The sequence below is a fragment of the Labeo rohita genome, chromosome 25 (genome assembly GCF_022985175.1).
Source record: "Labeo rohita strain BAU-BD-2019 chromosome 25, IGBB_LRoh.1.0, whole genome shotgun sequence".
In the NCBI taxonomy this organism is placed as follows: Eukaryota; Metazoa; Chordata; class Actinopteri; order Cypriniformes; family Cyprinidae; genus Labeo; species Labeo rohita.
In genome coordinates, this window is record NC_066893.1 from 22091433 (window position 1) to 22116355 (window position 24923).

A 24923-nucleotide genomic window follows, 5' to 3' on the forward strand; every position below is an offset into this window, starting at 1 on the left:
CATATGAAACAATAAAATAATTTTCAAATATATACGTTTAGTTTTAGAATTAAAATTACGTTATATAATCGCGTTTTAAAATTGTATTTAATACTGTAATTTTAATATTTAATTATTTGTCTTAATATGTGTATTCTTAAAATACTAAAAAAAAAAAAAATAGTTTTTATATCAAGTATAAACAATGTAATATTATATGTTTATCTTTAATTATTGGAATTTGAATACCATAAAATTTAATATTTGTTTTAGTACTTATATATGTATATTTGTTTTAAATACTGCCAATAAATTTAGTTTTTATATCAAGTATAAAAAACTATAATTTTATCGTTGATTATTAGAATCATAATATTTAATTATTTGTTTTAGTATGTATATATGTATATTTTGTTTGGTTTTAAATGCTGAAAATAAATGTAGTTTTTATATCAAATATAAAAAAATATTTTATATTTAATAATGTAATTTTATACTTTACTTCAGTTATTATAATTTAAATACCATAATATTTATCTACGTATCCACATGACCACTCTGACCTATTATATTTTTGTATATAATTTCCGCGTCTTCGAATACTATCGTCCTTCCTGATTCTTGTTTGTGACTTGTATTTTACATATAAAAAGATAAACTAAATTTCAAATACACACATTTTGTTTCAGAAATAAAATTACATTTTAAAATCGCATAGAATTGCATTTTATATATTTTTTAAATAATTACATAATTTAATGTTGTACTTTTAATATTTAAATATTTCTTTATGTCTTAATATGTATTTATGTCATTTTTTAAAGCCTGAAAATAAATTTTGTTTTCATAACAAGTTTAAAATATAATGTTATCCTTTTATCATTAATTATTATAATTTAAATATCATCATATTTAATTATTTGTTTTAGTACGTATATATTTGTTTTAAATACTGAAAATAAATTTCATTTTATATCAAGCATAAAAAATATTATAATTTTATCTTTAATTATTATACTTTTAATTTAATAATATTTAATTAGTACATATAAATGTATTTTTGTCTTAAATACTGAAAATAAATTTGGGTTTTATATCAAATATAAAAAATATTTTAATTTATATTACAATTTTCTACTTTACTTTAATTATTATAATTTAAATACCACAATATTTAACTATTTGTCTTAATAGGTATATGTATATAATTTAAGTGTTAATATTTAAAAAAATATATTTCATTACTGCAATTCTTTCATTTCAAATAAACAATTCTAACTGTAATATATATTCATATAATTTGTTTTTAAAATATTGAAAAAGTGAAATCTAAAAAGAATGATAATGATATTTAATATTATAATAAGGTAGTTAGAATTTATTTATTTATTTTAAATTTAAACAATGGCAATAAATAAATATATAAAATATTAAAAATACTTAACAGAAGCTAGACCCGAACCGCTAAGCCCCGCCCATTTTGGGACTCATCGTTTCCATTCTACCTAATAATATTTCCTAAATCTGGGGAACCAGTGACGTTTATATGATTTCATGGGGATGTCATCATTTTGCGCTTAAATCTGATGGAAGGAGCTCAGCTGTCAAAATGTGTATTGTACACGTGGGTAAGTTTTATTTACTTTTTATTGTGCAAAATGTACACACTTGCAGTAATGATACTGTGGTCCACGATCATTCAGTCCACGAGAATACGCGAAATTCACATTTGTTCAAGTATAAATCAATATAAATAATTTGAAATAATCATACAAAGCGTGATTTCGCCTCACAGGGAGCCAACAGTTACGGCCAGCTCGGACAGGGAAACACGGAAGATCAAGCCGAGCCGCGGCGTGCAGACGGCGGACTGCAGGCAGAGCAGATTCGCTGTATAACCGGAGGAGGCGGACATTCGGCTGTCATCACTGGTTAGATGACCTATAACACTATGAAAACAATATATATTAATGCAAACTCTCTGAAAGGACACGTCATTACTTGCCTGAATTGCTGACCTTTTATTTGTAGAAGAGTATCGCACACTAGTGGTCAAGCTGAAGTATTACAACAACATTTTTCCCCAGAATCAGGGGATCTGCTGATGTGTGGACAGAACCACAAAGGTCAATTAGGGCTCAGTCACACGTCAGAGGTCATAACCTTTCAACCCTGCCCTTTGCCTGGGTGCGCAAGAGTTCAGCAGGTGTCCTGTGGTTGGGACTTCTCTGTTATCCTGACTGGTGAGTGATCAAATTCATATTCTGGACTGTATGTGACAGATTATGGGTAGAAAAATAAAAGGGCTTGGGTGTTGCAGACATCAGTTATTTTTGAGTGGTTCTGTTTAGAGTTTGATTAGATCAGGGGCTCTTAGATCCGCCTGTGGAGACTTCCTCTCGTTTAATTCAGTGCTGAATAACTGATATCTGATCTGTGTCTTTCAGGTGACGGTCGGGTTTTGGCATTCGGCTCCAATGCATTTGGACAGCTGGGCGTCTCGCCAAGAATAACACACTCAGCAGAACCTTTACACGTGAAGGTGGGACTATAATGAGACTCTTGCATGCTCGTATGTCTGAGGACTGTAATAATATCAAGCTTTGTTTTGCTTGCAGACCCTGGATGAGCCGGTAACTAGTGTGGCTGCAGGGCTCAGACATGCATTAGCAAGTACAGGTATTAAATATAAATATATTATTTATATGTGTGTGTGTATATGTATACTGCCAGTCAAAAGTTTTTGAACAGTTAGATTTTTCTTTTTCTTTTTTTTTTTTTAAAGATGTCTCTTCTGCTCACCAAGTCTGCATTTATTATTATTATTATTATTATTATTATTATTATTAAAAGGTAAAGCAGATGAGTATTTTTTTTTTTTTTTCAGGATTTTTTGTTGAATAAAAGGCTTTTGTAACATTATACATTACACCATTTAAAAGCTTGAAGTCAGCATTTTATTTATTTATTTATTTATTTTGGAAATTTTGAAATTAAAGAAATTAATACTTTTATTTAGTAAGGATGCTTTAAATTGATCAAAAGTGATGATAAATTCAGTTATAATGTTACAAAAGATGTCTATTTCAGATAAATGCTGTTTTTCTGAACTTTCTAATCAAAGAAACCTGAAAAACAGTTATTTTAAATAGTACAAATATTTCAAAAATAGTGAATAGTTTAATTTCATAATTTAATGATTAGAGTTATTATAATTGAAATATCATAATATGTAATTATGTGTGTGTATATGTATATTTGTTTTAAATGTAAAAATAGATATTTTATAGCAAATATAAGAAATGATTTGGTTTAATAGGATCATTTATATAATATAATAATTATTATTAAATATCATAATAATATGTATAAATATGTATGTATATTAAAAATGAAACTTTTAATTTTATATATAATATATATATATATATATATATATATAAAATATTTTACTAATAACATTTAAGTATTGAAAAATGTTATTATAATTAGATATTAAATATATTTATATTCATTTTATTTTTAATACTATTTATGTGTACAGGTATAACATACGAATATGTAACATCACATTGTTTATATCATGTAATTATTATAGTATTGAATTATTTGTCTTAATATGTGAATGCATATATCTGTTGCAAATATCAAAAATCAAATTATAGTTTATAGTTTATTTATACTCATTTTATTTTTAATACTAATTATGTATATTGTAATATATTGTAATGCTAGTATAATTGAACATTGGATAATATGTGTGTGTGTGTGTGTGTGTGTGTGTGTGTGTGTGTGTGTGTGTGTGTCTGTGTCTAAAGCATCAGGTTGTGTTTATCAATGGGGAACTGGCCTGTCGAGTCACGCTAAGAGAATGTTAAATCCCCAACCTGTTCCTGCACATCTATCCTCTAAGGAGCCCTGCCTTGTCCCGGGTAACATTCACGCACACGCAGTTGAGCTTAAAGCTGAATCAACCTCACATTAGATCTTATAAAAAATCAATACCATTTATTAGTATACCACATTAATGTCTGTTAAATTATAAATGTCATTTAATAGTTATTTCTAGCACTTGTGCTGACTTTCTCATCTGCAGGGTTTGATCATGTGACCCCACAGAAGGTAGTTGCCGGCTCCACCCACTGCATTTGTTTGATAGGTGAAAGTACTTTTCAGTCAAATCAAACTGATTTTGCTTTCTGGATCTTAAAAGTGTCACCAATTCATTTGAATCCCATATTTCTACAGTCGAAGGTGACGTGTTTTTCTGGGGAAGCAATAAACATGGTCAGCTGGTCAGCGAGAGCCTCTTCCTGCCTCTTCCTGTGGCTCTGGATCGATCTCCGCTGCGGGGAGAAAGAGTGACCGACGTTCACAGCGGCTGGACGCATCTTGTCGCAAGAACAGGTGAGTCATACTACACAAATCTTTCTTAATGTTTTTTTCTGTTATTACAGTTAACAATATATTATCTGTTCACAGAGAGTGGGCGGGTCTTTACATGGGGCAGAGCAAATTATGGACAGCTAGGACAGACCAATCAGAGTACGGAAAAAGAATCTGATGTTTCAACAAGTTTTGGCCAAAGTATAAGCCGCCCCGTCGAGGTTAAAGCTTTATTTGGAGCAACACAGGTATGTGTTATGTATGCTTTGGTAAATTTTAAATATGAGATTAAAATTATGAGATACAAAGTCAAAACTATGACTGTCAAAATTTTTTGAGATAAAAAGTCAGTTTTGACAGTCATAATTATGAGATAAAAAGTTGACATTAAGAGATAAATAATTTAAATTATGAGTTTAAAAAGTCAAAACTATGACATACGTATGGCATACTTAAAAAGGTGAAATTATGAGATTAAATAAAAATTATGAAATAAAAAAACTCAGAATTATGACTCATAATTATGAGATAAAAAGTTGAAATTATGAAATAAAAAAAAATCTAAATTATGAGTTTAAAAAGTCAGAACTATGACATAAGTCATAAATATTACAATTATTAGATAAAAGGACAAAATAAGATACATTTAAATTATGAGATAAAGAACTGAAATTATGAGGTTTATAAGTAAAAATTACAGGTTAAAAATGTCACAATTTTGACAGTCATAATTATGAGATAAAAGGTTGAATTTCTGAGAATAAAATATCAAAATAATGAGATCAAAAGACAAAATTCTGAGATAAATTGAAATTATGAAATAAATAATTGAAATTATAAGGTTTAAAGGTCAAAATGATAGGATAAAAAGTCACAATTTTGACAAATTTGAGATAAAATGTTGAAATTATGAAATAAAAAAATTAGAGTTTAAAAAGTCTAAACTATGACATAGTCATAATTATGAGAAAAAAAGTCAAAATGATATGATTAAGAACAACATTTGACATAGTAATAATTATGAGATAAAAAGTTCAAACTATACAATTTTAAAAATCAAAATTATGAGATAAAATGCAGTTATGAGATGAAGAATCTAAATTACGAGGTTAACGGGTCAAAATTATAGGATAAAAATGTCACAATTTTGACAGTCATAATTATAAGATAAATAAAATAAAATTATGAGATAAATAATCTAAATAAAGAGATTAAATCGTCAAAATGATGGGATAAAAAGTCACTTTTGACAAATTTGAGATAAAATGTTGAAATTATGAAATAAAAAGTCAAAACTATGATATGCTAAGTCATAATTATGAGAAAAAAAGTCAAAATGATAAGATTAAGAACAACATTTGACATAGTAATAATTATGAGATAAAAAGTTCAAACTATACAATTTTAAAAATCTAAATTCTGAGATAAAAAGACTTATGGGATTATGGGATAAATAATGGGATAAATAATCTAAATTATGACATTAAATAGTCTACATTTTGAAATAGTCATAATTTTAAGATAAAAAAAATAATTATGAAAATGTTTTTAAAAATTGTAGGTTTAAAAAGTCAAAACTATGACATACTTATGAGAGAAAGTCAGAATTATGAGATAAAAACATTCAAATGTCGAAAGTCATAATTATGAGGTAAAAAGACATTATGAGATTAAAAATCAAAATAATGACATACTAAGTCATAATTAGAAGATACATAGACAAAATAATGACACTGTTAGAATGAGATAAAAAGTTGAAATTTTAACAGTCATTTATTCAAAGACTTATGAGACAAGTCAAAATTATACTAAATTACAGTAAAGGCATACAAAAAGTCAAAATTATGGCATACTTTTGCTTTTGTGATGGAAATGGGCTTCCATACATAAATGACCCTTCATAAGATGTACTTTTATGCTTATGTATATGTATATGTATATGTATAGAGAGTTAAGCTGATGTGTGGCCACATGTATACATATATCTTTACAATGGTTTTGAACGTAACTTATCCAATCAGAATTTAGAGCACAGCTATAGATATAATTATTGCTAAACTCATTGGAATAATGTTCTTTGCTCAAAGGCAAGAGAATGCAGCATGTATTGTCTTCCAGCAGGGGGCGAACACATTCTTTACATTCCCACAATGCTTTTCTCATCCTGCCCGGAGACACAGCGCTGATTTAAATTGAAGGTCATCGCTTACCTTAGAGAATGCAGCATCTGTGGGTATACGTATTGAAGAGAGTGACTCAACGACACAGTATTTTATGCTCAATCTCAGGCTTTATGTGTTTGCGTCACTGGGCCTTAAAATTAAAGAACAGCCTTCAGGTATTGTGAGCGAGAGAGTCTTTTTGCATATTTTTGAAGTTCAAGTTCTGCGGAGAAGGACACGCTGTTCAGACATTGTCATGGCTTGCGAAACATATTTCTGGTTGTCACGATCTCCTTGCGTGACTTTGTTTTGAGCTTTCGCCATTCCCCGCCTGGTCGATGGACCTCACGTCATATTTAATCCTCAAAAGTTGCTTATGCTACAATGTCCTGCCACTGGCGACCCGTCCGCACACCGTACACTGATGAGAGGAAACGAGGACGGTACAGGGGACGGTATCCTCTGTAACACCTCAAAAGGGAGGGAGAAAGTGTAGCAGCGTTTTGCCCTCGGTGACAAACAGAATCTAAAGTTTTAGGACTGAATTGTGGTTGACGGAAAGACTTTGCCTGAGGCTTAAAGGAATTTTATCATTGAACTCCTCATGTCGTTCCAAACCCATGTTACTTTCATTCTTCTGTGGAACACAAAATTAGATTTTGAAGAGTCCTATAATAGCTGTGTGTGTGTGTGTGTGTGTGTGTATGTTATATAAAAAAAAAATTAAGCTATTTTAAATAAGAACTTAAACTAATTGAAGGTTTAGCTTTGACAACTAATTAATTAATTACTAACTGAACATGAAAACTGAAATAAAAATCCATTTCAGCTATTTATACTATTTAATAACTATTTAATAAATAATATTATTTATATTGTAAATATGGAAGCCCATTTCTGCCACATAAGAAAAAAATCATAATTATGAGATTAATAAGTCAAAGTCATGACATAAAAAGTCCAATTATGAGATAAAAGTGTAAATTATGTGATTTTAAAAAGTTGTAATTATAATGTTTAAAAAATCAAAATTATTTAAAAGTCAAAAATGTAAGATACATTTCACAAAATGATAAGTCATAACTATGAGATAAAAAGTTACAATTTTCAAAAGTCATTTTGTCAAAATTATAACAAAGGCAACATTTTATGTGGTAATTTGAATTTTTATCTCATACTTTTAACGTATCTCATAATTATGTCAATTATGATCTCATAATTTTAATCTTATAATTAATACTAAACATGGCTGGAAATATTTTTGAAATAGAAAAACTAATGACGGCAACAGCACATAATTGTTACAAAATGACTAAAAATTTAACTAAAATTAAAAATAGACATGAACATAGACATGAAAATACACTATCCAAAGTTAAATATTTATAATTCATGAACGAAAACGTTTTGTAATATGATTTTGATGTACAATTTGCATGATAATGCAATGTCTGATTTTAAAATTGTTTTCAAAGGACTAATTTTTAGATTTTAAGTTTTCAGTTGATATATAATTCCACATAATTTTATGTGGTTATTTGAACTTTTATGTCATACTTTTGACTTGATTTCGATCTCATAATTATAAGACTAGAAATATTTTTGAAATACGAAAACTAATCAAAATTACAAAAGCACATAACTGTTACAAAATCACAATAACAATATTAAATATACATATTAAAAAATCAAAAATATTAATTAAAAAGATGAACTATGTACATAAATCATCCAAATGATTAATCCATAATCATAATTAGTTGAACATAAAGTCATAATAAAAAGTTGAATTGTGAGTTTGAGGACAGAATTATGACTGATTTTAAAATTGTTTTCAAAGGACTAATTTTTAGATTTTAAGTTTTCAGTTGATATATAATTCATAATTATGAGATAAAAAAGTTTAAATTATGAGATAAAACAGAATTATGACCAAGACAAAATTTTGTGTGGCAATTTGAACTTTTATATTATACTTTGACTGTCTCATTATTTCGATCTCATAATTATTACTAAGTAAGACTAGAAATATTTTTGAAATACAAAAACTAATTAAAATATTTAAAAAATGATAAACTATGTAAATAAAACATAAACAATTTGACTTAGTCATAATTATGAAATAAAAGATTTAAATTACGAGATTAAAAAAACTGAATTATGACACACAAAATTTTATGTGGTAATTTGAACTTTAATGTCAAAATTAATAATCTCATAATTATTCCTAAGTATGACAAGAAATATTTTTGAAATACAAAAACTAATCAAAATGGCAAAAGCATAATTGTTACAAAATTACAAAAAATTAACCTGAAATAAAAAATGAAAAATATTAAATATAAATATTAAAAAATACAAAATATTAATTAAAATTATGAACTATGTATATAAATCATTCAAATTTTGACATAGTCATAATTATGAGAGAAAAAGTTGAATTTATGAGATTGAGGGGAAAAAAAACTGAATTATGACCAAGACAAAATTGTATGTGGTAATTTGAACATTAAAAGTTGAAATTATGATATAAAAAAAAAAACGTATTATAATTTTGATCTCATAATTATTACTAAGTATGACTAGAAATATTTTTGAAATACAAGAACTAATCAAAATGGCAAAAGCAAAATTATCTAAACTAAAGTTAAAAAGAAAAATTATATATAATAAGAAAAAAGTTGAAATTATGAGATTAATACTATAAAATATTACTACACAAATGACTGAAAATTTAAGTCATTATTTGCTGACAATTGCTGCTACTAAATTTTGGAGTCACTGAGTTAAACTTGAGTATCAGAATTAAAAAATAGCGATTTAATGAGATTGGAAATTGCTGCTTCACTAATGAACTCATCTGTACTCTCGAAAGAGAGCTAGGCCGGATATTACAATTTTCAATCGATAATGCCTTACATTTTAGTGGAATATAATGCATATGGGACAACTTTTATGATAGTTTAACACTGCTTTTGTGTCTTTTGAATCTTGACAGCATCAGTTTCAGCCTCATGAAGCTTTTAAAACCTTAAATTGTACTAGTCAGTTTATTTGAACACCCCTGACAGTCTATAATATTGTGTCTAGACTGTTGTCAGAAGCATTTTGGCCAATCACAGGGATTGCCTCCAGACCGTGAGATTTCCTATCAGTAGATGAAACACAATACTGTGTTCCAGCCAAGATCTGGAGCTGAACTCCCAGTAATGTGCGGTATGATTCTTAAAATGAGTTCATTCACACTTGGAGGTGCAGCCGACAGCATGTTTCACACTTCCACCCAGAGCGCTGGAGTCTAGCTGTCTGTGTCTGAACTCCCACAGTGCAGTGCTGTACCTGAGGCTTCATCACAGCGCCTCAACATGTTTGGTGTGGGGACATTTATCCTGCACTTCATTATCAGAGGCAGATGGGAACAACTGTAGCTAAATAAACAGCTGTCGGCACTGGCTAGGATGTCAGGGTTCTGTATTTATATCTATATCAAATATATAAACAGTATGGTTTCTATTTAATTTTGCAGTAGATTTTATAATGTTGGTTGTATATTGTTGTATAATAAAGAGTACACACACATATATTTACATATTGCAAACATCAAATGCATTTACTTGATTTACATTATATTATATTAATTACTGAATTATATGTCATGTCAGTGTTCTATTTTTAGCAAATATCAAATCTATAATGTTTTATATTTAATTTTATATTTAATTTAGTTTTTTTTTTTTAACTTTGTAATTTGAATATGAATAATCTATAATTATATAAAGTAATATTAATGATATATTATTTTATGCCTTATGCTTTATTTAAAGGAGCATTTTATTATTTTTAGGCCTGTGTATAATTAATTAATTGTATTAATTATTTAATTTATAATTTAATAATTTAAAAAAAAATTATTAAAATGTATTTTGTTGTTTTTATAATTCATTTTAATTTAATTTTTAATTTAATATAGATATAGATAATATTTATGACATTAAAAAATCAGCATTGTTATTTATTTATTTAATATTAATATATGTAATCAACATTAATATTTTAAGATAAAAAGCCAAAATGATAAGAGATGTAGTCAGTCTATAATTATATAAATTAAACTTAATATTAATTATATATTATGGATTTTTGCTTTATTTAATGGCACATTTTATTCATTTTAGGCTTATAATTAATTAATTTTATTTATTTTTTCGTTTAGTTTATTTTTATTTATTTTTTATTTATTTTTATTGAATTTTTATTTTATTTGTATTATTTATTTATATTTATTTATTATTATATTTATTTATTTGTTATAATTTAATAAATTTAAATTTATTTTTAATTTAATATATATAGTGTGTGTGAACAATGTTTTATATTTTGTTTATTAATTTGTTTATTATTCAAATTACGAAATATAAAACATTGTTCGCACACACACACGCACACACACACTAAATATATTAAATTAAAAATAAATTTCAAATTATTAAATGATAACAAATAAATAAATATAGTGTGTGTGTATATATATATATATATATATATATATATATATATTTTTATATTTTGAAATTAATATATATATATATATATATATATTTTGTAATTTGAATAACATGAATAGTTATATATTATCTATATATTAAAATTCAAAATAAATTTTTACTTATTAAATAATAAAAAATAACCAAATAAAATTTCAATTAAAATAAATAAATTACATTCAATAAAAAATACATTAAAATAAAATACAAAATAAAATAATTAATACAATTAATTAATTATATATGTGTTTAAAAGTCAATATTTTAAGATAAAAAGACAAAGTTATGACAAAGACAAAATTTTATGTGGTAATTTTGTCTCATAATTATTAAGTATGTCTCGATTTTGACAAGAAATATTTTTGAAATATGAAAACTAATCAAAATAGCAAAAGTACAAAACAGTTACATGTGTTTTATTTATTTTCATTGTTGATATTAATGAGTTCATCATTTTACATTAATTTTTGAAAATTAATTACATTAATTTTTAATTACATTAATTTTTACATTTTTATTTTAATATAGATAGATATAAATAATATACATTATTCATATTATTCAGACTACAAAATCTAAAATTAAATATTTTAATATTTTTCATATATATAATAATTTTAGGGAGGATTGTGTCATTCAAGTAATCTCTTTTTCTGAAACGTTGGTTCTTGACCAGAATAAGTGGACTAGACTTTATGCTGATAGTCAAAAGCCTAGCTAAGCAAGACTAGTGTTTAGTCTACATGTTGCAGCATCTCTTGTCACTGATCTGACAGCAGTCCTTAATGTTTGGACAGTCCCTGTCCCCCTGTCCTCAGTCCAATGCTGTTTTGACTGGCTGTGTGTTGTGTTTGTGTGGTGTGGGGTCAGCTGGGGACGGATGGGTAGATGTGAGGAGGAGTTAGGCTTGTTTTGTTGGTGATGACGAGAGGAACAGACTACATCAGGACACATCATTCAGTGGAGTCTGACAGGAGGCTCCTGCTTTTGTTTGTACTGTATCTGCAAAAAACCTTCCTTTGTACTTTTACTATTAGTTGATGCAGAACTTCAATATTAAATTATTCCTATAACAGTAGACATTGCTGTTTTGTTTGTTTGTTTGTTTGTTTCATCACCAACTAATATTTCTGGTGTGTGGCCTACCAGTATATCATCTCTCATCTAAATAAATAAATAAATAAATAAATGGAAAAAAACATTATTCAGAATGTTCTAAATTAATACATAAAAGCATTTTCATATATTATAAAATCACAGATTTACACAGAATTACACAGAAGTTGTCATTATGACGAAGTCGAAATCATGAAATAAAAAGTAAAAAGTTACAGTTACACAAAATCAGAATTATGGTTAACAAAAACAAAATTGTAAGATAAAAATTGTGACGTGGTTATTATTATGAGAAAAAGTTAAAATGATGAAAAAGTCATGATTATGGTAAATATGAAATATTATGCTCAAGTTAGGAAATGATCTGTAAATTATTTTACATTAAAAATAAATACATTAAATAAATGCATGCATAAAGATATTCAGTAAATCATTCTAAATAAATTGAAGTATTCTATAAATTATTACATTATTAATAATGTAATAATAATAATAATAATATATTATTTATAATATATATATTATTATTATTCAATTAAAAATGAATACATAATGAATAAATAAATATATGCATAAAAATATTTAGTAAATCATTCCAGATAAAGTATTCTATCCATTTAAATTATTAATAATATAATAATTAATAATAATAGTGAGAAATTATTAAAATAATGATTAAATATTATGCTCAACTTTAAGTTTAAATTATTTTACATTAAAAATTATTATTATTATTAATAATTATTAAAGCAAAAATTAAAGATTATGCTCAAGTTAAGAAATTATCTGTGAATTATTTTACATAAAATTAATACATTAAGTATATGCATAAAAATATTCAGTGAATCATTTTAAATCAATTTAAGTTTTCTATAAATTGTAAAATTATTAATCATTTAATGATTAATAATAATAACAGCAATACTAGTAATAATTAAAATAAAAATAAAATATTATACTCAACTTAAGAAATGATCCGTAAATTGTTTAACATTATAATGAATACATTAAATACATGCATAAAAATATTCAATGAATCATTCTAAATAAATTGAAGTATTCTATTAATTATTTATAGTTTAATTAATAATAATAATAATAATAATAATAATAATACATTATTAAAACAAAAATTAAATATTATGCTCAGCTTAAGAAATTATCCATAAATTATTTTACATTCAGAATTAATACATTAAATGCATGCATAAAAATATTCAGTGAGTCATTCTAAATAAATTGTTTAATTATTATTTGTTTAATAATAATAATAATAATAATAATAATAAAATTAAGAAGATAAAATATGGCAACATAAGAAATTATCTGTACATTATTTTACATTAGGCATGAATACCTTAAATCCATGCATTAAAATATTTAATTAATAATTCTAAATAAATTATTACTAATTAATAATAATAATACAGTATTAAAATTAATTAAAATCTGTAAATTATTTTCCATAAAAATATTAAGTGCATGCATAAAAATATTCAATGAATCATTCTAAAAGAATTGAAGTATTCTATAAATGATTCCAAATTAATGCATAAATGAAAGTATTTGATAGTTTATTCTAAATTGAGTATATTTTTAACTTTTAACTGCATGTATGTCCATTTAAAACAATATTGAAATTATAATGCTCAGTTTGTGACATGGTTTGTTTTCTAATTATTCTTATTTCTAAAAAAATATAATTATCTTTTGTTTCTAACTGTATGTCTTAATAAAGTAATTTAATTATTTATATATATATATTATTAGATTTTTTTTTTTTTTAATAGAAATGCATTAAATCTAAATTTGGGAATTGTTCTGTAAATTATTTAAATAAATAAATAAATACTCTGATTATTCTAAATTAGTAAATAAATAAAAATATTTATAATTTATAATATTCCTTAAATTATTCAGAATTGATAATAACAAATTAATAAATCATAATACATACATACATAATTATTTTACCATTTTTCACCAGTTTTACTGTGTCCTCATGCTTACAGTTGATATTACAGGTCCGTATTATATAAACCTTATGAGATGGTGTTACGTGACTGTAGCCACTTCCAGAGTAAACTCAAAGACAGAGCAAAGACAGAATATTTGGTCATGAAACAAGAGAAGTTTCAGCCTGCCATTTCCCATGATGCATTGGTATAATTTCCACTAATACGAGAGTGTCTGTGTGGATGGCATCCTCCCAACTCCGGCAGAGAGCATTACCGATGTGTTTTTGTCCACGAGCAGCCCATTTCCTCCGCATAACGAGCTCTGATCACCAAACATTAATAAACCAACCAGAGACGCCCAGTCACCCACTCACATCCTTGTGGGTCGTCATGGTAACGGACATATGACTCCAGCATCGGGGGCCGCTCGTGTGTTTGTGCTATTTTTGAGTGCAGGAAGCATCTCTGCACGGCTGGATGTGTAAATCACCCCTCCCCACCCCTAAACCGCTGTACGCCTCAGTCCTCGTACCCGTTTCCCAGCAGGGAATGTTCGATTCAGGCATCCCGGCTCCTGTTACAGGCATGGAGAGAGTGTGTTTGGCTGTGTGACGTGTGTGTGAGAGGGTCAAATTGAGGTCTGACAGGGATTATTGTGTTTGGACTGTAAGCGGACGACATAACAGGAGTTTTCTCACAAACTTCATCTCTGTTTTTTTGCAGATTGCATGCGGATCTGAACACAACTTGGCTGTTGTGGGTGAGTACAATGAGCGTTTTATTTTATTTTTTTATTTTATTTTATTTTATTTTATTTTATTTTATTTTATTTTATTTTATTTTATTTTATTTTATTTTATTTTATTTTATTTTATTACAATCTAACACATTTTGCCCCCAAATAAAAAAAAAATACTATATTATTTTTATATATATTCTGAACTTATATATATGTATATATTTATTTATACACTTTTAAATAGTATTTTTAAATAAAGTAAAAATTATGGTAATGCAATATTTATTGTTTTTTAATAAGAATATAAATTCTTCTTTTTCATATATATATATGAATATATTATAGGATATAGGATATATTATAAATCCTAAAATCCCACAAGCATGCATAATTCTTTGCACAGATCACTCTGTGATCATGTTATGAATGTTTTTGGTATCTAGTCTTAATGGCAACACCTGTGGTCTTCATGTATCTAATTTCCCATAACAATCATTGGAAAATAAAGCTGTCAAGGCCTTTGTCACACACTCTTTGAAATGAATACTGGGAGTCAGTCAGTGCTGCCAATCAGAAAAATAAACATCAGTCATGAAAGATCTGGGGTTTTCTGTTTTTTTTGTGAGCATCATCAGGTGAATCTCACATAGTTCAACAAAAATGCATTTATTTGCTTATTTATTTATTTAGCATATAATGAAGCCATTACTTTCCTGATAGTCAAGCATATTGTCCCCCAAGTTTTCTTTACTTTAATAAAACTGTATTTTAATCTGTTTGTGAGAAAAAAAAAAAGTTTTATAGTAAGAAAAATGGTTTTGAATGGACTCTCATTACTTTTTTATATATTGATTGAAGTTTTTTTAATTAATATAGTCTAAAAAGTAAAAGAAAAACAATATTTGTTTATATATATATATTATTATTTTGTGACACATTTTGCCCCCGAATTTAAAAAAATACTATATTATATTTCTATATATTCTGAACTTATATATATGTATATATTTATATATATATACTATTAAATAGTATTTTTAAATAAAGTAAAAATTATGGTAATGCAATATTTATAGTTTTTATATATTTATATATTGTTTTATATATCATTTATGATATATATTATATATATATCAAGAGTTCAGATGCAAAACCAGCTAAAAGCCATCTCGGTCAAAAATGAGATAATGATACTGAGTGAATGCTCTCAACACACATTATACGTCCATCAAATACTTTTTCTTCAAACTCGCTAAAATACCAGCCACAGCCCAATCAGAAGCAAGAGTTCAGATGCAAAATTTGATATATAATTTATATATATAATTTTTTTTTATTATTATTATTATTTAGTGACAAACACATTTTGCCCCCGAATTAAAAAAAAAAAACTATATTATATTTCTATATATTCTGAACTTATATATATCTATATATTTATATATACACTTTTAAATAGTATAAAGTAAAAATTATGGTAATGCAATATTTATAGTTTTGTATATTTATTGTTTTATATATATATATATATATATATATATATATATATATATATATATATTAGGGCTGTCAAACGATTAATCGCGATTAATTGCATACAAAATAAAAGTTTGAGTTTGCCTAATATACGTGTGTGTACTGTGTGAAATTATTATGTATATATAAATACACAGAAATTAATGTATATATTTAAAAGATATTTGTTATTTATGTACAAAATATTTGTATTTATATATAATATAAATTATATAGAAATTATAATAAATACATATACTTGTAAATATTTCGTAAATATATACATGAATGTGTTTATATTTTTATATACAGAATAATTACACAAAGTAAACACACATATATTAGGCAAACTCAAACTTTTATTTTGTATGCGATTAATCGCGATTAATCGTTTGACAGCCCTCATATATATATATATATATATATAAATGTACATTTTTTGAAAGTGAGATTTATAATACATCTGAAAGCTGATGGTTTCCACTGGTGTATGGTTTGTTAGAAAAGGATAATATTTTTCTAAGATACAACTATTTGAAAATCTGGAATCTGATGGTGCAAAAAAACAAAAAACAAAAAAAACGAGTAAATGGCCTTTAAATTTGTCCAAATGAAATTCTTAGTGATGCAGATTACTATTCAAAAATTACGTTTTTATATATTTATGGTAGACAATTTACAAAATATCTTAATGGAACATGATCTTTACTTAATATCCTAATGATTTTTGGCATAAAAGAAAAATCAATAATTTTGACCAATACAATGTATTGTTGGCTATTGCTACAAATATACCCGTGCTACTTAAACTGGTTTTGTGGTCCAGGGTCAACAGTGTAATTTGTTTTTTAAAGCTATGTACATTTTTAAGCTTTTTACATTATCGTATATCTTAAAATAATAACTCAAGTCACTAACAATTTAAAGAATATATTTTATTTGTGAACTTATGAACTTACGTTCAGTTATTTTATGGATCATCAATCATCAAAGCTTGCTAAATATTGTTTACAGACACTAAGATTTACTTTAAATTGCACCAAGCTGATTACTCACTAAAAACCTACACAGATCATGTTTTCATGCCAGTTAAAGTATTATTTTATTGTAACAGTGGCTATATCTAAGTGCGTGAGTTGTTTACTTACTTTTTAAATTAGTCTTCCCATTAACACCATTATATTGTTCATTCAGACTGATTTCGCGAACGCGGAACATGTGCTAACACAAGAGGCGGGATTATCCAATCATATCGCGATGGAGGCATGCTGAGGTTCCATCACATATACTGTTGCCATGGCAATAATTCTACAGTATCCTTATGTGTAAAGTAGCTTATTATGGGATGTGACTGCTCTGACATTGAGCCTGGGAGAGAAAAAGACAGGATTAAAGTAAGTAAGCCAGCATTTGGAGATTTCACTAAGCCTGATGGCCAGAATTAATGCTGAGCCCAGCTCTGGCTTCTGTACTGTTGAGAGTTGAACGTCTGGATTTCAGTAATAGGACAGTTTCAGCGCCACGTCTTCAGCTTTAGTACAGATGAGTATCTGTTGCTGGAGTAATTAAGCTGCCGGCTCCGTGCTGTGATCTTTACTGCTATCATAGAAGGATGCTGGGAATTAGTCCTTGTGCCTTTGTTTAAGGGCATCAGAGGGAAATGAGCCATCGCTGCAAGAATATGAAGTTATTGATGTTGAAGCTATTTCTATTGCTTCCAATCTTTTAATTCCACAGCAATTTGGACAGAGAGGAAAAAAAGAAGGTCACATCCTTGACTAATTGCAGTTTATGTAGTTTGTTTGTGAGCTTTAAAACTGCATATATATAATGTGTATATATATGTATGTGTGTGTGCATGTGTGTGTGTTTGTGTGTGTGTCTTTGTGTTTGTTACACAACATTTTCACACTATTTTAGTGTCTTTGTTACACGTTACGTGTACTTACTATAGTTATAACAATAAATTATGCATTATACATAAATTATGCAATATACATCAATTATGCATGCAACTAAAAATGAGAAATTATATTTTGCATAAAGAAAACCTTTTTTGCATCATTATTATCTATCTATCTATCTATCTATCTATGTATCTATCATCTATCTATCGTGTATATATATATATATATATATATAGAGAGAGAGAGAGAGAGAGAGAGAGAGATAGATAGATAGATATAGATATATAGATATAGATATCTATCTATGTATGTGTATATATATATATATATATATATAATAGACCTCTTAATAATTTAGATGATAGATAGATCATTTAAAGTAATTTATTTATAATAATTTTAACATTAAATCATTTAGACAATTTTATTTTTACAAAGTAGCCTAAATTAAAATAAAATTAATTTTGATAAAACGTAGATATAAAGTAATTTATTTATTATAAATTTATTTAGAATTTTTGTTTACAAAATAAATGAATTTAAACAAAATTATTTACATTTATTGTATTTTATTTTATTATTTATCCATTTTGTTTACACACACACACACACACTCATATGTACATACATACATATATGTATGTATGTGTGTGTCTATATTTACATTTACATTTTACCATGCACATAGATATAAAGTAATTTATTTATTATAAATTTATTAATAATTGTTTTTTTAGCAAGTAACATTATTTAAAATAATCTAAATTATATATATATATATATATATATATATATATATATATATATATGTATGTGTGTGTGTGTTTACATTTAACCATTTGTTGTGTCTGTTGTGTCATTTGTATACTATATTGAAATACAATCCACATTTCTCTATTTCCATGACTCCACAACTCTCCAAATCAGCACTAATAAATGTTTGTTTTTTTTTTTTGTTTTTGTTTTTTTGAGGAATGGTTTATTTCTTTTCAAGTTTTTCAACTTTTCATCTTTGGTTAAAATTTCTGAGTGGGTCGGCACCAATAGCCTTGTGGTTAGCGCCGTCATATAGCACCGTTGCGCTGCAGGTGTCCCGAGTTCAAATCCTGGCTTGTGGACCTTTCCCGATCCCGCCCCCTTCTCTCATTCCCACTTCACTTCCCATCCAACTACACTGTCCTATCTAAACACAGGCATAAAAACGGCAAAAATAAATCTTTAAAAAAATTCTCAGTGGTAGTGTAAAACAACACCCTTTTTACAATGTCAAAATCATCCCTTTTCAAAGCAAGCCGTTTTGTTGCATTTGCCTTTAAATGCTAATGAGCTCTACTCACCCCGCCCCCTCTCTTCTGTGGGCTGTAGAGCAGCAAAACTTGCTAACTAGCACAGTATTAAGAAATTAATTTTGCAAAGATGCATAAAAAAATCCTTACACTCACTTCAGCTGTAGGACAAGCTAGATCACATTTGATTCACGTGAACATAGACGCATTTATGTACGTAAATGTACATTGCCGTGCGCATTTCCTTCACAAACAAAAGTAACGTTAATCCTCTGCGTCTTCAGCAGCTCAGATATCGGGAGTAAATGATGACTGCTATGTTCATTATAACATCCAACAACAAAACACCTCAATCGCTCGATCTGAGACTTTCTTGTCTTCCCCTGCACCGGAGTCACACAATGGTGGACAGTTCTCAGCTCATTAAGGGGGGTGTAAGGTATCATATGAGTGGCCTGGGTTTTTGTGACGTCTCATAGATAAGATGCCAAGCTTGATTTGAAAAATGGGATTTTATTTATAAAGATTTAAAAAAATACCACTAGGTGGATTTTTATCATTATAGGGCGGTTGTGCACACACACTGCCAACACACATTCATGTTCAAACAACATGTAAAAGTGAGTTTTGCATTCGATGACTCCTTTAATTACCTTGAAAAGAAGTATTTATGATTGTTAAAGTAGTATCTTGGGGAATCTTTTGTTCCTTTGTGTGATGCCCCCCTGAGAAGATGGGACAAAATCATGACGTCTTACGACACAACAGAGCAAAGGAATAACATCCCAGCATGCCTTGGGAATCACATAGCGTTCTCTAAGCACGCATGACACTTCTGAGAGGACGTTGTGTCGCTTCTTTAAATGACATTAAGCAGAGACACTGGCGTTGTGCATTTTTACAGCGGTGACCGTGTTCACCCATCTCTCTTGTCTAGATTAGTATGCAGTTCTATATGTTTCTATGGTCTGTAAGTGTGTTGCCATGGGAACAGTTGTGCTGTGCATCAGTGAGTGAACACTAGAGCTCTTGTGTTCTGAGTATACATCATCCACATAGACAATGATTCACTAAACGAGACGTTTGTGTTAACAATATCATTTTTGTGCACAATAGTCTAGCTTTTCTTTTTGGTAAGCTTTTTTTTGTATTTAAATTAATGATTTTGTATTGTAGAAAACAATGAATTCATAAGGACGCATGTGTTGAAGTTAACAGAACAGGCTGTTGGAGTGAATGGGGGAATGTAGGCGACAAAAGCAGTTACCCTTGAGAAAGCATGCTCGCTCCTGGTTGCCATGGCGACGGGACCTGTTATGTAACCATGTTGCCGTGGCACGTGCTTCCGTGGCGATGCAGGCTTGACCACACCCACCAGCTGGACGTGTTGGAGGTGTTTGAGTCCAAGACGTCTCTGTCAGACTGATTCACCAGTGTGATGTGTGTACAAGCAACCTGCGTCATGCCGCCTTTTTCATTCACAACAATTATTATTTATGTCCCTGTGACATTTGGCTTTCATTATTGATTTTGTAGATGCTTTTAGCAAAATTTCAGTATGCGTGTTTGCTGAGAATCAAACCAGCAACCTTGGTGTTGTAAGTGGCGTTCTCCATCAGTTGAGCAAATAATCCCTAAAGAGTTTATATGTTTGTTTTACTGATTTATTTTTGAAACATGCTTTTCCATTTTTATAGCGGTTTTAATAATATATAAAATAAAATACGTTAATATTAAAATTAATTATATCTATCTCTCTATCTAAATTAAAAAGGTATTATTTATATAAATGTGTTTTTATAAAATGTAATTAATTAATGTAATAATTTTGTTCATTTGTAAAAAATAAAAAAATCAACAAAATGTTATAATAAATAAGTTACTTTATACATACATTTTACCTATTTTAATTTAATTTTGGTTGCTTTGTAAAAATACAATTGTCTAAATTAATAAAAAATTTATTTAAAATGAATAACTTTAAATTATAAATCTGTCTATCTATCTGTCTAAATTAAAAGGTTTTATTTATATAATTATATTTTTATAAAATGTAATTATTTAATTTAATAGTTTTGTTAATTTGTATTAAAAATTAAATTTTATAATAAATTAATTATTATCTAAAGTATTTAATGCTAAAAAATTAATTTAGAGTAAATGTGTTACTTTAAATTATAAATCTATCTATGTATCTATCTATATCTATATCTATCTAATTAAACATGTATTATTTATATAAATATAATTCTAAAATGTATTTATCATTTCATTAAATAATTTTATTAATTTGTAAAAAAAAAATTATAATGAATAGATGTATTTTTTTAAATCTATTTTCATTTAATAATTTTGGTTAATTTGTAAAAATAAAATTGTCTAAATGATTTAATGATAAAAATGTAATTTAAATACATTATAAATCTTTCTATCCATCTGTCTAAATTAAAAAGCTCTTCTTTACATAAATATATTTTATAAACTATTTATCATTTGACTAAACAATGTTGTTAATTTGTTTAAAAATATATAAATTACCAAAAAAAAAACAAAAAAAAAAACTTCCAAATAATTGTATAATAAATAATTTTTTTTAAAAAATTTATAATTTTGGTTACTTTGTAAAAAATAAAGTTGTCTAAATTATTTAATGCTAAAAATAATTATTTAAATATATCACTTTAAATTATAAACCTATCTATCTATAAAGGGGTCTTTTTATTTCAATGTTTTTTTTTTTTATTTGTAAGAAAACTTCAAAATTATTTAAAAAAAAAAAAAATTGAAGAAATTAATAAAATAAAAAAAATAAAAAATAAAGTCTGTCTGTCTGTCTATCTATCTATCTATCTATCTATCTATCTATCTATCTATCTATCTATTTATCTATCTATCATCTGTCTGTTGTCTAAATTAAGAGGACTATTTATTTTTATGAAACCATTTCTATAAAATGTATAATTTTATCATTTCATTCAAGTTTTTATTCATTTGTGTAAAAAAACTGTTAGCATCTATCTTTTGTTGTGAATCAAGTGGTAACATTTGTCATGGAACATATTTTACTGTCTCCCTTTAGGGGGTCGGATCTACTCTTGGGGCTGGAATGAACACGGAATGTGTGGAGACGGTTCCCTTTGTGACATCACACAACCGCAGCCAATCCCCCGCCTTAGAGACACTCCGGCTCTTCTGATTGGCTGTGGATCAGGACATTCAATTGCACTATGCAGTTTGAAGAGCAACGAGGATTCGGCAAGCTGAACAGGTTTGAGCATTTGGCTCTCAGAGTCTGTGACAAAGACTGTTTGCTTACGTTATGGTTTTAATGAATTATTCAGAAAGATTCGTTTAAACCTTTAAAGGACAGATTTTAGATCAAAGTCTCAGAGATGCAAATACTACCCACGGATGCACACATTATGCTTATGACATCAGGACGCGCCCAAAATAAACATGTTTTAGAAAGAAGAACACTAGGTCTATTTGTAGCTTCATGCAAATATTCATTGCTTAAATTAGAGACATATTCTAAATTTGAATATATTAAATGTTCATGTTTAGTTGGCCATTAAGGAAAACTAGAAATAAAAATTCTCACTCTCACTTTGTTGTAAACCTGTATTGCTTTTTTCTCCCACTGAATAGTAAAAATAGATGCATTTACTGATATATCTGGGCTTGCACATACTGTACTAGCGCCTTTGCAACCATTCAACCATTGGAAGAACAGACAAATTCAATCAGATGCTCATTCTCTGGATGGGTTTAACAGTTCACTGCTGAAAATGACCATTTATGCTTCCTTTGTTGTAATCGACGGTCAAGGATCATTTTCTCTGACCTTTTACCTCACCGTGAGAGAAAATACTCTTAAATAACCTTCACTGTAGAGCCATTAACTGAAACAGATTTACTGCTTTGAAACGACCTGTCTAAAAGCACTTAATCTCCCAGAATACCCAGTGATGGGGCAATCATTTGATCCCAGAGTGGTAATCTACTAAAGACTGGGCAGGGGGAGGTTTAAAAAGTGATTTTTCACTATTATTTACAACAGGATCTGATTTTTGGTGGGTTTAAATCAAATATTTTTGTTATAAGAAACAATAAATACAAGTTTGTGAATCAAAACAACTCCTTTTCTGGTTAAAAAAAAAAAGATTTTCAAAAGCCGACTGTAACATTTTGTCCGTCAAAAAAATAACATGCATGGTAGCATTTATGAGCACCCTGCTACTAGATTTTTTTTTTTTTTTTGTAAATGAATTGTAAAATAAAGTATATCTATCTATCTGTCTGTTGTCTAAATTAAAAGGTCTTTTTATTTTTATAAAACATTTCGATTAAAAAAAAAAAAAAACCTAAGTGTCTATATTTTGTTGCGAAAGTAGTAACATTTGTCATGGAAAATATTTAACTGTCTCTCTTTAGGGGGGCAATCGTTTGATCCCAGAGTGAAAATCTACTAAAGTTTAAAAAGTGAATTTTTTCACTATTATTTACAACAGGATTTGCACGTTCATAGGTTTAAATAAAATATTTTTGTTATAAGAGAGAATAAAAACAACTTTGTGTATCAAAACAACTTCTTTCCTGGTAAAAAAAAAAAGAACATGATTTTCAAAAGTCAATGAATTTGCGACAACCGACTGTAACATTTTGTCTGTCAAAAAATAACATGCATAATACATAGTAGTATTTACAAGTAGCCTGCTACTAGATTTTAGACTGCGTCATCACTTTCTGATAAGAAGAAAATGGAGGCCTGAGGCGCTTCAACATACTGTCTGTCAGAAACGTAACGATGGGGCAATCATTTGATCCCAGAGTGACAATCTACTAAAGACTGGGCAGGGGAGGTTTAAAAAGTGGTTTGTCACTATTATTTACAACAGGATCTGCATTTTCATGGGTTTAAATAAAATATTTTTGTTATAAGAGACAATAAAAATAATTTTGTGCATCAAAGCCACTGATTTCTGATAACTCTGATAACATTTCTGAAAAAATAACTTTTTTTTCGAAAGACAATCATTTGCGACAGCCGAATGTAGTATTTTGTCTGTCAAAAAATAACATGCATAATACACAGTAGTATTTATGAGTAGCCCGCTACCAGACTTTTGACTATGTCATCACTTTCTGATAAGAAGAAAATGGCGGCCTGAGTGACTTCAACATGCTGTCTGTCAGAGATGTACATGTAACATAATGGGGCAATCATTTGATCCCAGAGTAATAATCTACTAAAGACTAAGCAGGGAAAGTAACTTTTCACTATTATTTACAACAGGATCTAAATCAACAGGCTTTAAATAAAATATTTTT

General features: G+C 27.5%; 1 protein-coding gene across 2 annotated transcripts; it reads left to right on the top strand.

Annotated features, from left to right (window-relative positions):
- Window positions 1–1495: 1495 nt before the first annotated feature.
- On the top strand, window positions 1496–23891 carry sergef (secretion regulating guanine nucleotide exchange factor). Of its 2 annotated transcripts, XM_051099236.1 has the most exons (11): window positions 1496–1607; window positions 1775–1910; window positions 2067–2222; window positions 2427–2521; window positions 2598–2658; window positions 3798–3911; window positions 4076–4138; window positions 4228–4386; window positions 4462–4613; window positions 14869–14905; window positions 22672–23891. In XM_051099236.1, exons 1-11 carry the CDS (start codon window positions 1566–1568, stop codon window positions 22854–22856), a joined length of 1200 nt encoding a protein of 399 aa, XP_050955193.1. In that variant the 5' UTR covers window positions 1496–1565; the 3' UTR covers window positions 22857–23891. The 2 variants fall into 2 exon arrangements, with proteins under 2 accessions (XP_050955193.1, XP_050955194.1); XM_051099237.1 differs by lacking the exon at window positions 1496–1607 and having other exon boundaries at window positions 1781–1910; window positions 2011–2222.
- Window positions 23892–24923: the final 1032 nt, after the last annotated feature.